Source organism: Balaenoptera acutorostrata, chromosome 3, assembly GCF_949987535.1.
Source record: "Balaenoptera acutorostrata chromosome 3, mBalAcu1.1, whole genome shotgun sequence".
Lineage (NCBI taxonomy): Eukaryota > Metazoa > Chordata > Mammalia > Artiodactyla > Balaenopteridae > Balaenoptera > Balaenoptera acutorostrata.
The window spans coordinates 159,026,846-159,041,641 of NC_080066.1; the positions used below are offsets into that span (position 1 = coordinate 159,026,846).

The following is a 14,796-nucleotide window of genomic DNA, read 5'->3' on the forward strand; positions in this document are numbered from 1 at the left end:
AACTGCAGCCCTAGCCATCATTTTGTTTGCAACCTCATGATAGACCTTAAGCCAGAGCATCCAGTTAGAGCTCTCCCAAATTGCACCACAGAAATTCTGAGGTAGTAAATGTTGTTTTAAGCCAACATTTAACACTTTAGGGTTATTGATTGTGCTGCAACAGATAGCTAATATAGCCATTGCCTATTCATTCATTTAACATTTATTATTTCCTAACTCTGAGCTAGGCACTGTTCTTGGTGTTAGGGATACAGTGGGCAAAAAAAAAAAAAAAAAGCAAGATTCCTGCTTTCATGGAGCTTATATTTTGATGGGTATGGGAGAGCAGCAAGAGACAGGCAATAACTGAGTAAACTAATTAATAATAATAACCAGAGATAAGTGCTGTGGTGAGGTAATATGATGGGGGGATCGTTCCTTGAGAAGGGGTTTTCCAGAAAAACTTACGATATTTAAACAACTTGAATGATGTGATGATCTGGGGACAAATTGTTCCAGGCATAGAGTTCAACAATAGCAAAGGCCCAGAGGTGATAATAAACTTGTCTCTTTCCAGGTACAGCAAAGCGATGGTAAGGGCTGGATCTTGAAAAACAGGAATCAGCAAACTTGTCTTCTAGGTCAAATCCTGCCCAAGTCCTGTTCCAGTACAGTCTACAAGCTAAGGATGGCTTTTACATTTTTAGAGGGTTGTATGAAAAAGAAGAAGGAGGAGAAGATGTGACAATGATCCTATGTGGCCCACAAAGCCTAAAACATTTAGGTTCTTCACAGGAAAATTTCTTCACAGGACAAGTTTACAGGCACCCATAGTAGGATTTCATTGGTTAGTATAAAGAATTTATACTTAATTTTCTTAAAAAAATTTTTTTTTATTTCTTCTTTTTATTGTGGAATAGTATTCCATTGTATGGATGTATGACTCTTTGTTTATCTATTACCTAGTGGAAGAACATTTGGGTGATTTCCAGTTTGGGGGGATTATGAACAAAGCCACTACAAAAATTGAAATACACATATTTAAAGTGCACAGTTTGATGGATTTTGGCAAATGCATACATCCACTTACGTCCAGTCTAATCAAGATGTAGAACATTTCTATCAATATAACCGCCATGAGTTCTCCGCTGTCCTTTTCCAGTCAATCTCCCCTAACCATTATTCTGATTTCCTTCACCATAACTTTCCCCCGCCGTCCCAGAAGTTCATATAAATGGAACCATATAGCATGTGAGAAGATGCTATATGCTCCTTTTACCCAAGAAGAATTAGTAAGCAATTGAAAGCTCTTGAGAGGGAAATTGGCACAATCTGATATTTATTTTAAATTATCTTCTTGGCTACTGTGTGAAGGATGACGAGTAGACAGTAGTGTGCCCCTTAAGTATTCTTCTTCTTCCCATCTTCTGGGGGGATATATGGCTCGATAATATTCCTGGCCAGACCAGAATTTACACGTCGACTTCAACTCCGTATCGCAAAGCTGGATTCAAGAGTTCCATTCAAGGCACTCGAACAGTTTCTGCCGTTCCCGGTTCTCCCGGCAGGTGGCGCCAGAGCCCAGTTCCTGCCCTGCCTCGCCGAGTCCGCGCGCTGCAGTGAGAGCCGGACCCCGCCAAACGCCGCCAGACGGCTCCCCGCGGCGATCTCTGCGCTAGTGGCTGCGCGCCCCCAGCGGTCCTGGTTTGCGCTGAAGTTGGGGAGCCGTGAGGATCCCCCGTGGGTGTCGCGCCCCGGCCTCGGCCGCCCCTCAGGCTGGCAAGCCACGTGTGCCCGCCTCCGACCCTCGGCAGAGGCGTCCTAGGCCAGGAGGAGCTGAAGTTCTGCGGCAGCGGCGTCCGCCCCGGGACGGTCCTCTCCGCTGCAGCTTTCTCTGGATAGAGGGTGCGTGCGGGTGGATCCCGACAGGCAGCGCTCTGGGGAGGCTACCCACCCATGGGAAGAGGTGGCCCGTTAGGTCTAGAGCCGAGGAAAGGAGGGGGCGTCTAAACTAGGCTTTGGAGGGAAGTAATGGGAGGGGCGCGTGAGGCAGGTTGGAGAGCGGAGGGCACAGCCCGGACCGGCGCTGATTGTCAGGGAACAGACGGAGCGGGCTGAGTGGCTTGGGGCGAGGAAAGTGAAGTAAGTAAGCTTGTTTGGGTGGAGGGTTGCCTAGGGAAACGGAGCACTTGAGAGCCTCTTCTTTCCCCTCTCCAGCCTCCTCTTCGGTGCTGAAGTCACGACCCCATCGATTTCTCCTTCCTCCCACCCCTCCCGCTCTCCTTCAGCCTGAGGGAACCCGAGGCGCAGAGGGCTGAGAATGAGGCGATAGAGGAGGATGGAGACATAGCCTTGGAGCCCCGAGGACAATGAGGCCGACGCCCCTGCTGCAGCTGGCGCTGCTTCTTGTCCTGCCCAGGAGCCTGAGGGGGAAAGGGTGTCCTTCTCCGCCCTGCAAATGTCACCAGGAGGACGACTTCAGAGTCACCTGCAAGGATATCCACCGCATCCCCAGCTTACCGCCCAGTACGCAGACCCTGTGAGTACCTGGGAGAGGAGAGGGGAGGACCCAGGGGCCAAAGTCAGCTGGAAAAGGTGGATGGAAGTGCACAAAAAGAGAGGGTTGAGAGGGTTGTGTGTGCGTGTGTGTGTGTGTGTGTGCGCGCGCGCGCGCAATGAGTAAAAACTCCATCGACCAAACGTGGGATTGCTGCCGCTCGAGTTACTCATAACACAGAAAAAGTTAACGAAATTTTAGTACAAGATGAAAAGAGAGAGTTGTTCTTTCTAAAGAGCTGCTGTTCTGCACTTTGCCTACTCCCAGCCCTGGCTGAATCTTAATTTTACTTAAGATGTAAATAAGATTAATAGCAACTCAAAACCGGATCCTTTTGATCTTATTTTGGGTGATGAAAATTGCAAAAAAAAAAAAAAAGGGGGTTCAACTTTTAATCTTTCTAGATGGGAAATTATCTTAGCAGGTCTCTTGGTTCATCAAACAGTTGACAAAAATTTAATCAGGGCTCTTTTAAAAGCACAGTCGTCCCTCCGTACGCCTGGGGGATTGGTTCCAGGACCCCTGTGTACACTAAAATCCGAGGATGCTCAAGTATAGCATTTGCATATCACCTATGCACATCCTCCTGTATACTTTAGATCATCTCTAAATCACTTATAATACCTAATACAATGTAAATGCTATGTAAATAGTTGCCAGTGTGGGGCAAATCCAGGTTATGCTTTTTGGAACCTTCTGGAATTTTGTTCCCCCGAATATTTTCAATCCAGTGTTGGTTGAATCTGCAGATATGAAACCTGCCCAGATGGACGGTCAACTGAATATCCTTTATACTTTGTCTGAAACTCACTTTGTATGAAGTATCTGAGTTACTTACTCAAATGTGAGATACCCACTGATGTAGTGCATCCAAAAATCTCCTTTGGGATTGGCATGGTAGAGGTATAAAGAGATGAAATTTCATAAAGTACATTTTTATCTGCGTGTTAAATGTTACCAGATTAGAAACTTGATGTTAAATGAGTTTCGTGTACATCTGTTCCTTAACAGACATTGAAATCAACGATTGAAAGGATAATTGTAAACAAGGGAAGAAGGCTTTCTTGGGTGACTAGAAATAGAACAGTAGGAAAGAATAGTAAGACAATCTGGTTTTACTATTTACTTAACTGGTTAAACCCAGTTAAGGTACGAAAGCTCAGGTTATTAAAGAAAATGTAGGTAAATGAAAAGCAATGGTGAAGTTGTATTTAAGATTTCCTCAAGAATTCAGCTCACAGGGACATTCAACAGTGGGTTATGAACGTTTCGGACACAGGTGTGTATTTCTATGCTGTGATATCTCAGTTTCTTATCTCACCTGGATCAATTAGTGCAATAACATCCAGTGAATAACATTCATTCTCGGGCTTCCCTGGTGGCGCAGTGGTTAAGAATCCTCCTGCCAGTGTGGGGGATGCGGGTTCGAGCCCTGGTCCGGGAAGATCCCACATGCCACGGAGCAACTAAGCCCGTGTGCCACAACTACTGAGCCTGTGCTCTAGAGCCTGAGAGCCACAACTACTGAGCCTGCGAGCCACAGCTACTGAAGCCTGCATGCTTAGAGCCCATGCTCCTCAACAAGAGAACCAATGCAGTGAGAAGCCCGCGCACCAGAACGAAGAGCAGCCCCCGCTCGCTGCAACTAGAGAAAGCCTGCGTGCACCAACGAAGACCCAATGTAGCCAAAAATTAATTAATTAATTTATTTATTTATTTAAAAAAAACATTCATTTTCCATGCTGCCACTACAGAATAAAATACGTTCTTATCCTCTTGATTAAACCCCTGCATTGACTCCCCATGTCTCCCATGATAAAACTCTTTTGTACAACCTACAAGATCCTTTAAGACCTAGCCCAGTCTTTCAAACCTCATGGCTCCTACTCTGTCACACTTTCCACTCCTACTGAACAGAATTTCTGGCACTTTCCCCAAAGTTCTTTGCTTTCACAACTAACTGCCTATACCTTCCCTTCCACATTCTCTTCCCTCTGCCTAAAGCGACTTTTCCCTTTTCTCCATCTGGCTAATGCCTACTCCAAGGTCCAGATTAGGTGTCAACTCCTTCAGGAAGCCTCTCCTGGCCCATGACCCCTAGGCTGGGTGAGCTGCCTTCTCGACAACATTCTGTGCATTAACCCTATCCTAGCCCTTACACACAGCTTTTCTGTAACTTGTTATTTCTTTGAGTGCCTGTCTAAGCAGGACGTGAGCTTCTCTAACACAGGGACCCTGTCATTCAACCCTGGAACTACTTTGATGCTCAAAAAAAAGCTTGTTAGGTGAATGAAAGAACAAACAAATATGCTGGTCTCAGATTCTCTGCTGTGTGTGGGGAGAAAGGAGGCCAGAGACATCACAAGTTCAGAGACTTCTTTAAAGGGAGCAGAACTTCAAGAGTCATTGAAGAGAAACGTGGCTCTGGCAGTGGAAGGGAAGTTGGAATCATTCTGTGTATGGTTCCACCAAGTGATGAGGAGACAGGTAATGTCAGAGAAAGCAATGAAATCAGAGTCAGGATACACATCTCTTCCTCCCTCTCTCACTAACCGTGAAATTAGGTGAGATAATTTATGTGGCAGGACCCAAGTCTCCTTCAGGGTAAAAGGGAGGGTTCCATTAGGTTCTTTCTGATGCCTGTGATGCAATGAGAATAGTCTAAGGGAATCCACTGAATCACTGGATAAAGGCAGTAGTGGGGAGACTCTGACCTTGAAAACAGTGGGAAGGTGGGGGGAGGGAGGGCAGGAGGGGAGCTATTCTGAAGAATGAAGTTAACCTGAGATAGAGAAGAGAAAATTGATGAAAAGTATAGGTTAAAGAGCATGCTAATTTGAACGATGACCACAACCCTGGGCAAAAGTAGCAGAATGATTTTCAAATCTTTTGGGGGCAGTAGAACTCTTCTGTGAAAGGAAAGCTTATGAGAGAAGTCAAATATGTAAAGCTAACAATCATACTGTGCTTATTCCTGTTCTCAGTACTTTATAACCACTCACCCATTGAATCCTCACAAAATCCAATCGAGTAGACGATTTTATTACTCTCATTTTATAGATGAGAAAACTGAGGCACAACAGAAGTGAAGCTATTTGCTTAATGTCACACAGCTTGTAAGTGGTACTGCCAGGATGTGAAATACCGCAGAGCTGCACCCTGAACCCCCTGCTTTCAGAGGAAAATGGGTCTCACCCTGCCAGCTCTTCCCCAGTACGGTCGTGAGGCTTTGGAGAAAAAAGTTTGAAAGCTAGTGATGTCCAATAAGCCACAGATAACCTTGGGGGCTATTGTCCCTAGAAATATGCAGTAACTCAGAAAATGGGAGGTTAAGAGGAAAATAAAACAAGGAAAGAAAGAAGGAGGGAAAGAAGAAATTGGGAGGGAGGATTGGGACAGAGGGAGGAAAAGAAAGACTATATCTATCGTACAAGGCCTTCCCTGCTGGAGCAAACCAGATCCTTGTCATTAAAAACTCGTTCTGAGCTGTAACCCCTTTTCCAAATACAGATGCTGTTTAACCATTGCCTAGCCATTTTACAAATTACTATGGTGCAATTTTCCCTAACCCTTACCTTCTATCCACATAGTATGGTGCTGAAAGGTAAAGAGATTGCCTCTTTCTTCACCACCCATACACCTGTCACATGGGCTGGGTGGGAGTTATACTGTTTATGGTTCCTACTGAAACAGTGGTTCTGAATCTTTTCTTCCACTTCCCCCCTCCAAATGGGCATGATACACTCTCTTTATAACAGTGGTTCTAACTAGGTGAGAAGTGAGGGAGAGCTGGTATCCCTACTCCCCGGTGGAACATTCTAGAATCTTTGATATACAGGTAGTCTGAAAAAATCGCTCCTTCCAATTGAGAATTACTGATTTAAGGGAACGTTAATGAAGCAAGAAGAATAAAGTTAAAAATTTAAGTTTTCATGTATAATTATAGATCATATTACCTTAACACCAAGGATAACAAGATTGACCCATCACTCTCATTCAGAGAGTTGCCATTTGCTACTTCTATGTATAAGAGACCATCCCTTCTCTGAATGAGGAGGTGGATGAGGTTAGACGGCTGTTCTGGATTTGTGTGGATTCTTCCTCAAGAAAGTGCTGCCTTACCTCGCCTTGTCCTTTTAACCCACCTGCTTTTAGTTTTATGATGGTGACAATCATTGCCTCCACCCCCTCCATCCCCCGCCTTCCAGGGTCTAGGGCTTCAGTGAAGTAGTGGTTTGTCCATCACGCACTTGTGTGCCTTCAGAAATGTTTCTGAAGGAGTTGTAGCTATTGTTTTCGGGTTCTGGATTTTGCTTCAGTTTTTAGTCATTTGCATTCTGTATCTGTGTCTCTAATTGATGGCCTGTCCTGGTGTCTTCTAAACTGAAGATGGTAACTCACCATCTTCAGGATTTTTGCCTTATCTGTGTTCTACCTGTGCTATTATTTACTCAATATTTTTAGGTTGACTCACTTCTTTAACTAAAAGGAATCTGTTTAGAAGGCTTATATTGTGACTATAAATGGAAAATTAGCATGCCTTGCTCTAAATGGGAGGTAACTATTTTAAAACATAAATACAATTAAAACATAAATGTAATTCTATTCTAGCTTGAGACTATTGTCTGTGAATGTTCTGAGCCTGAGGCTGCCTTCTCTTTGTCATAAAGGAAGTTTAATAAGTGTTCAAGAAATATCAAAGAGATATCAGTCCACCAATCCTTGCTGGTATCAGAAGGATTGAAGGACAATGGAAAAGGGAATCACTTTCTCACTGTGTGATTCAATATTATTTAATGCCATGTGGGCATTCCACCTAAAATAATCTCAAGTATTTTCAAATCACACCTGTTTTACACTTAGGGAAATGTGGATTAATTCTACATTTCGCAATTACTTCAGTTACAATTAGCGGTCATAACCTGAATAACATTTGGCTTCAACCTAAAGAGAAGCCCTCTGTTTCAGCACCCACATGCTGCCCAAACATGGACCAATACTTTGTGTCTTATAAAGGCAGCTTCACTTCACACTTCCAGGCTCCGTGATTTATTCTCTGTTATTCTGTGTGAGTATGTGTGTGTGTATATCAGTCAAGGTTTTCATTGGTAAGTAACAGAAAACCCGCTGTGTCTAGCTTAAGGAGAAAAGAAGTATTTTGAAAGAATTACATATAATTTACAGAATCATTGTAGAACCAGGCTTTGAAAATAGGCCAAGGCCCATGGCAGGCAGGAAGTTGGAACCACCGCCAACCATCTGGTTGGAACAACTCCATGGACAATACCACGATCACAGCCACTGGACATCTGTGGTGCTGGGCACCCAGTTGTATAGCTGCTGGACTATCTGCGTGCTGCCATAAGTAATTTCTCAATTGTCCCTGCCTCTTTGAATCACCAGCCAAAGAATGATATCCTATGTGAGCGCATCTGATTATCTGGTGTAGGTTACCTGCTGTGTCCTAGCTGCTGAGGGTAGGAAGAGGGAAGAGGTCTCCCTCTATCATTTTTGGTGTCAGCAGTAGGAGATGCAGAACAGTGTCCTTCTAATATTACACACAATGGGGAATTTCCCACCAAAGAAGGGGCGTATGCCCTGCACATGGCTCATCACTTCTTTCATTCTGCAAATGTTTATTAAGCACTGGCTATATTCCAGACACTGTGCTAAGCTCTGGATTTGGTGGAGAACGATGCCAATGTGTCCCTGTCCTCAGGGATCTCACAGTCTAGTGTGGAAGCTGAATATTAATCCAATAATCACATAAACGTAATTAGAATTGTGTAAGTGTGCTGAGAGTATACTTGTGGAAATGGGCGGGGGGGGGGGCTAACTTTGGGGTTCAAAGAAGTCTTTGAGCTGTATCCTGAACCAGTAGAATTTGGGTATAAGCGTTTCATGGAGGGTGAGGAAGCATTGTTCCAGGAGATGGAACTGCTCGTTTGAAGAACTTTGGAGAATTCTAACTTAAATGCTGAAGGGTTTGATTAATTCACTTGAGACAAAGATATTGATGGGCAACAAAATATGTACTACACACTTTCTTCATAATACAATACAGGTCAAAGTGAATTCTGATGTCAGTGGGGGCAGCTTTTGTGTCCAAAGAAGACTTTTGATTTTAAAAACAAATATTTGACTCATTAAAGTAATAAATATAAAACCTAGGGGTTTTTTTTTTTTTGAGTTTTCCATGTGTTTATTATTTTATTTGTAAATCTAATTGTAACAATTACTTTAAGGAAGATTTTATAATTTAATAATATCTTAATAAGTACTTTAATAAAATAGTAAGTAGTTTAAATGAATACAAATATATTCTTTTAAAGCATGTGAATATTTGACAAAACTTTCCAAATACTTGGAAAATTCTAGAAAGTCTATTGAATTAAACTTTATAAGTACCGGGAATCCTAAGTTTTTAGACATCCCAGTGCTCTTTATGGGGCCGGAGAATAAAGTGGTTAAGAGCACACTCTCTGGAGTGAGGTCATCTGGGTTGAATGGCTTGCTGTACTGTTTCCTAGGTATGCTTTTGAGAATGTAGGAGAGAAAAAAATTTCCCCCTACCCTTCTAAGTTCTCAGCTGGGGCCTCTGTAACAGTAACAGATTAACAAAAGAAAAGCATACAAATTTATTTACTATAAGTTTTACATGACATGACACAGAGCTTTCATAAGGAAATGAAGACCCCAAGAAGCTATTGTACCTGAGCGTCTTTATGCTGGTTTTGATGAAGCGTGGCGAGCCATGGAACAATATGACAAGACAAAAAAGGGTGTGAGCTAAGTGTAATAAAGGGGCAAACAGCAAAGTCTGTTCATTCAGGTTCCTCTTGCCTTCCCTCTGTCTGTGGAGATACGGATGCTCCTTCCCTCCAGGTATAGGGAGGGCACCTCTCACAAGAGGGTCTTGTGACCTGCTTTTGGGGAAGGTCAGAAAGTCCTCCTTGCACATGCTGTTTCTCAAATTCCTTAAAATACTCAATATGCCAAAGTTCTGTATTTGGGGGTAGCCTGTCCTAAACCCCATCGGGAACACTGCCTGATTGTTCTGTGCCTCAGTTTCTTCATCTATAAAATAAGGATGAAAATAGTACCTGCCTCATTGGATTGCTGGGAGGTGTGAATGACCTAACACTGTTAAAGAATAATTTTCAAAGGCAGGTAAAATTATGACTCTCCTACAGCTGTAAATTGAACACATTGAAGATTGTATTTAACTCATTGCAGCGTATTAGTTTCCTAAGATTGCCATAACAGAGTATCACAAACTGAGGAGCTTACCATAACAGAAATGTATTCTCTCATGGTTCTGGAAGCTAAGTAAGAAATCAAGGTGTTAACACGGCTATGTTCCTCTGAAAGCTCTAGGGAAGAATCCTTCCTGCCTTTTCCAGCTCCTGATGGCCATGGGAATCCTTGGTGTTCCTTGGCTTGTAGCTGCAGGATGCCAATCTCTGTCTCTTTATTGATGTGGCCTTCTCTCTGTGTGTCTTTGTCTCTGTGTGTCCTTTCCTCATCTTATCACAATCCCAGTCATTGGGTTTAGGGCTCACCCTACTCCAGGATGACCTCAGCTTAACTAATTATATCTACAGACACCCTATTTCCAAATAAGGTCACATACTCATGTTCCAGGTAGACATGAGTTTTGCGGGGACACTAGTCAACCCACTACAAGGAGAAAACTGGTAAGATGTTGCAGTCAGCTTAAAGGAGAGTCCACAAAATCAGCACTTTTATAGATGTGGAATACCGAAGTGAACATGCTGATGGAGGCAAAACTTTCTTTCGTGTGGGGAAGAGTGGGCAGAGTCAACTGAAGATCTCACAGGACAGAATTTGCGTGTCCGCAGACAAAATTGTTTTGCCTTGTTGTCAGTCATCTACAACCTACAGAGCTGTAAAGTAGCTCTTGTTGAATCAGACTCAATCTTGGAAGAATGTGCTCTAAATCAATGCATAGTTTTCCACTGAAGCACGATTTTGCCCCTACAATGTGTATAAAATGCTTAGAACAGTTACTGGCTCAAGGTAGACATTTACAAGTAAACGCAGTAAAAAATAATTTTCTTTTCAACTTAAATCACAGGTTGAAATAAATTACTCAATTATTCATTTTAAATTGGAGTTGCAAGGGCAATCTGTTAGATATTCCAACAGGCCAAGTTTAAATAAGACAAAGACCGAACATACCAAATATGTATTGACTATTCTTAAACTCAACACAAACATATTGATACTGTGGATCTGATTTAGCCTCTCATTTCTATTCTTAATTCTAAAATTTCCCAGGCTAAAAGATGTCTATCCAGTAAGCAAGTTGGTCTTCCTCCTCTAACGAACTCTGGTTTTTAAGGAACCATCCACAGGCTTCCTAAGTTCCTTGTAATTAGGGTTGCCCTATCTGAAAGGAACCTTCTCTTGCACCTGTTGTCCAGGTGTAATTAATAGCATTCCTTTCATTCTCAAAGGTGTCCCAATTTGGAGGATAAATTACTAATAGAACATAAAGTCTAGAGGCCCGTAGGACATATGGGGACATTCTTAGCCTTGTTTATTGTCACCATAACTGGGAGACAATAACTTAAAATGGGTTGGTCTCTCAATACCCCCTCAAAATCTGCATTCCCCACATAGTTAGGTAGCTAACTTCCTTCACTGCTTCAGTTGATTTTGTGTTTCTTTGGCTCTCTTAAGACACTGAAAGTGTCTTCCCTTCTTGCTTACTGTAGGAGCCTCTGAACCTGTCCCGTCTTCCACCCCTGCTCTCCACAGTCTGTTCACACAGCAGCCAAAGAGAGCTTTTAAAATGTAGGTCTGGTCATGTCCCTCCTCTACTCAGGAACGTCCAGCAGGGTTCCTAGTTATCTCAAGATAAAAACCAAAGTCCTTACAGTTTTGGCCCAAAAGGCCCTATGTGATTCAGACCTTCTTTACTTTTCCAATTTTATTTCTTATTACTTTCACTCGTAATCCAGCTTTCACTCCATTGGCCTCCTTGTTGTTCCTCACATTTGTCAGGATTTACACATTTGGTCCTTCCCTGCGTCTCAAACATTATTTTCCCAGACATCCCCACAGTTAATCCCTGCACCTCCTTCAAGTTTCTGTTCAGATGTTACCTTCTCAATAAGGCTTTCCTAATCACTCCATTTAAAATTTAACACTCCTGCTTTAAAACATTTTTTTAATCCATAGCACTTGTCACCTTCCAGCGTTTAAGTAATTTGCTTGTTTTTATGTTTCTTGGTTATGTCTTTCTCCACAAGATTATATCTCCACAAGGGTAAGGTTTTTGTTTTGTTTGTTGTTGTTGTCGTTATTGTTTGTTTTGTTCAGTTATGTATCCCCAGTGTCCAGAAAAGGCCTGGTATATAATCGATAGTCAGTGAGTATTTGTTTAATAGATGAACAAACGCATGAATGAATGTCTCCAGAGGCACTCTAATGTTATCCCATTGGGTTCTTTGCACCCTTTTATTATTCTTTTTCAGAGTCCTTTAGTTTTATTGCCCTGTTAAGATGGATGGAATTCTGCTTTGTTTCGTATTTTTCCTGGCTATCTGGGACACTAGTTCTTTAGATACTGAAGTGACATCCACATCTCTCATTGTTTGTTCATATTACTAAAGACCTGTTGATCCTTTGAACTGCCACCCCCAAGAAATTAACTCCCCCAGTGCTTTCTAAACTTCCCAAATGTAGGGCTCCTCAGCAAGAGGAAGTGGAGCAGGGCCCCTGGGATAGCTGGGACACTCAGAAGGAATCCAGGGCAAGCAGGACATTCCTTTGAAGTCTTTGGTTTATTTTTAAAATTTAACTTCCAAAAACTTACTAAAAATTTAAATTCTTTTCCATCACGTATTTGTTTTTCATGTGGCTTCTTGTATACCTTCCCGGAGTTATTTCCTTGTACCTTCAGGTTAATGCATCTCTGTATTTGAATATCCCCGTCACTTGATCCACAGACGTGCCTTGATGCCCGGAATGGCAGGCACTGAAGGAGGCCAGTGAGGAAGTAGTTTGGGAGGCAGTGCTGTGTGTAAGAGCTCCATGATCAGACCAGCTCTGCAGAGGCCAAGCCCATTCAGTCCTGTTCTCGGACACCTGGGTCCAGAATGGCTGGTTATGTCACCTGTCCCTGGGTCTAAGTCTGTCTTCTTATATCAGCTCTGATAAAGTAGTAGACATAGAAAACAAATTCACACTACTTAAAATGTGCTGTTAAATGAGTGAACTTTACTTGAATTTATCAGTCAATTAATTGAAATAGCTTTTCCCCCTCCAGAGCTGAGAAATTAAAATGATCTATTTGATTATTTTAATGTTTCTTGGTTGTACAAGGTATGTTTTTTACCCTTCAGATTAAGATTTATTCCAAGAGAAAACCATAATTCAAAAAAACACATGCACACCAATGTTCATAGCAGCACTGTTTACAATAGCCAGGACATGGAAGCAACCTAAATATCCATCAACAGAGGAATGGATAAAGAAGATGTGGTACATATATACAATGGAATATTACTCAGCCATAAAAAGGAACGAAATTGGGTCATTTGTAGAGACGTGGATGGACCTAGAGAGTGTCATACAGAGTGAACTAAGTCAGAAAGAGAAAAGCAAATATCATATAATAACACATATATGTGGAATCTAGAAAAATGGTATAGATGATCTTATTTGCAAAGCAGAAATAGAGACACAGACGTAGAGAACAAATGTATGGATACCAAGGGGGAAAGGGGCGGGGTGGGAGGAATTGGGAGACTGGGATTGACACATATGCATTATTGATACTATGTATAAAATAGACAACTGATGGGAACATACTGTATAGCACAGGGAACTCTACCTGATGCACTGTGGTAACCTAAATGGGAGGGAAGTCCAAAAGGGAGGGAATATCTATATGTGTATGGCTGATTCATTTTGTTGTGCAGTGGAGGCTAATGCAACATTGTAAAGCAACCGTACTCCAATGAAAATTAAAAAAAAAAAAAAGGATTTATTAACCAGAGGTTCATGGGCTTCCTAAGGGTCTGTGGTTGGCCTCCTGGGAATCTGTGATAATGTAAAAATTTGTATACAAGAACATTAGGGCATTGCTGAGAGAGTCTATAATTCTTCTCAGATTTTTCAATGAAAATCTTTGGAGGTTTCTTGACCTCCAAAGAAATTCTGTTTTGGCATAATTTGGCATTTTTGTGTAACTGTAAGTATACATTTGGTATCACCTATAATTCTTTTTATTATAAACATTTTTATTTTACTACAAAAAATGCTAAAACATATATTTAAACAACAAAAAAAAAGTATTGATCGTTGAATGTGATATATTTTCTCCTGAATACATTAGTATGGTTACTTTTTTATGCCTCACACTTAGCCTGTCCTTTGAATAGGCTTTTCACACAGAAGTTCACTGAATGTGGCTATTCTTCAAGCCAATAGTTTAAAAACAGATTTTATAAGTGTCTAATGCCTCATGTCTGGCATTAACTCCTCCACACTGACCCTGTTTCCTTTTTCACTGAAGCCGGTCAGTGTGCTTCATTACTCTTTAGCCCTTCATTCCTGCAATTAAAAAATCATTGAAGAAAATTTCAAGTATGGGCAAAATGGTCCCATTTGTTCAAAGCTACAAATTGGATTTTAAAGGGTTCCATTTAGATGTCAGACACTACTTACTTTGCTTCATTCTTGTATGAATCCTTAAGATCATTTAGGGTGTTCTGGAAATGTTCAAAACAGATTCTTTTCTTAAAATTACAGAGCAGGCATTTGTGATTTTTAAAGCATCTTATAAATATTACTCTCTTAATGTAGTGACATGTAAATATGGCATAGGTTTTGCACCATCACAATAGTCCAGAAATTCAAATATTTCATCATCATCTTAACTAAACTCCCCACACCCCTTTTGCACCTGGGAAGAGCTCACTGTGTCCCAGTTTTTCTTTCAAAAACACAATCTCTGTATTTATATGATACATGAAGCTCTTGGCTTACATTTTGCAAGAATTAGCTTAATTTTACCCACACCCGTGTGTTATCGTAATTACTCAACTCCAGTTAGAGGATTGAAATTGTCTCTTCTTATTGCCAGGTCACTTTATATTTTGTTATTTCAATCTTTCTGTAAGCTGAGAAACTAGAAGGCTAACTTTGGGTGAAGGATGTGGACTTGAGAATAAATAGGCTCTAAAGGGAGGGTGTCAGTGAGGGGCTTTCCTGTGACAGAGTCCTTA

The 14,796-nt window shown here is 41.7% G+C and overlaps 1 protein-coding gene across 2 annotated transcripts in view; it reads left to right on the top strand.

Moving 5' to 3' along the window:
• The first annotated feature begins 2,314 nt into the window (after nt 1–2,314).
• TSHR (thyroid stimulating hormone receptor) overlaps nt 2,315–14,796 on the top strand; it is a 161,399-nt gene continuing 148,917 nt past the window's right edge. For both annotated transcript variants that reach the window (XM_007188703.2, XM_007188705.2), the window contains exon 1: nt 2,315–2,518. In XM_007188703.2, coding sequence (XP_007188765.2) covers nt 2,349–2,518 — 170 coding nt within the window. In that variant the 5' untranslated portion in view covers nt 2,315–2,348. The remainder of the gene's footprint in view (nt 2,519–14,796) is intronic.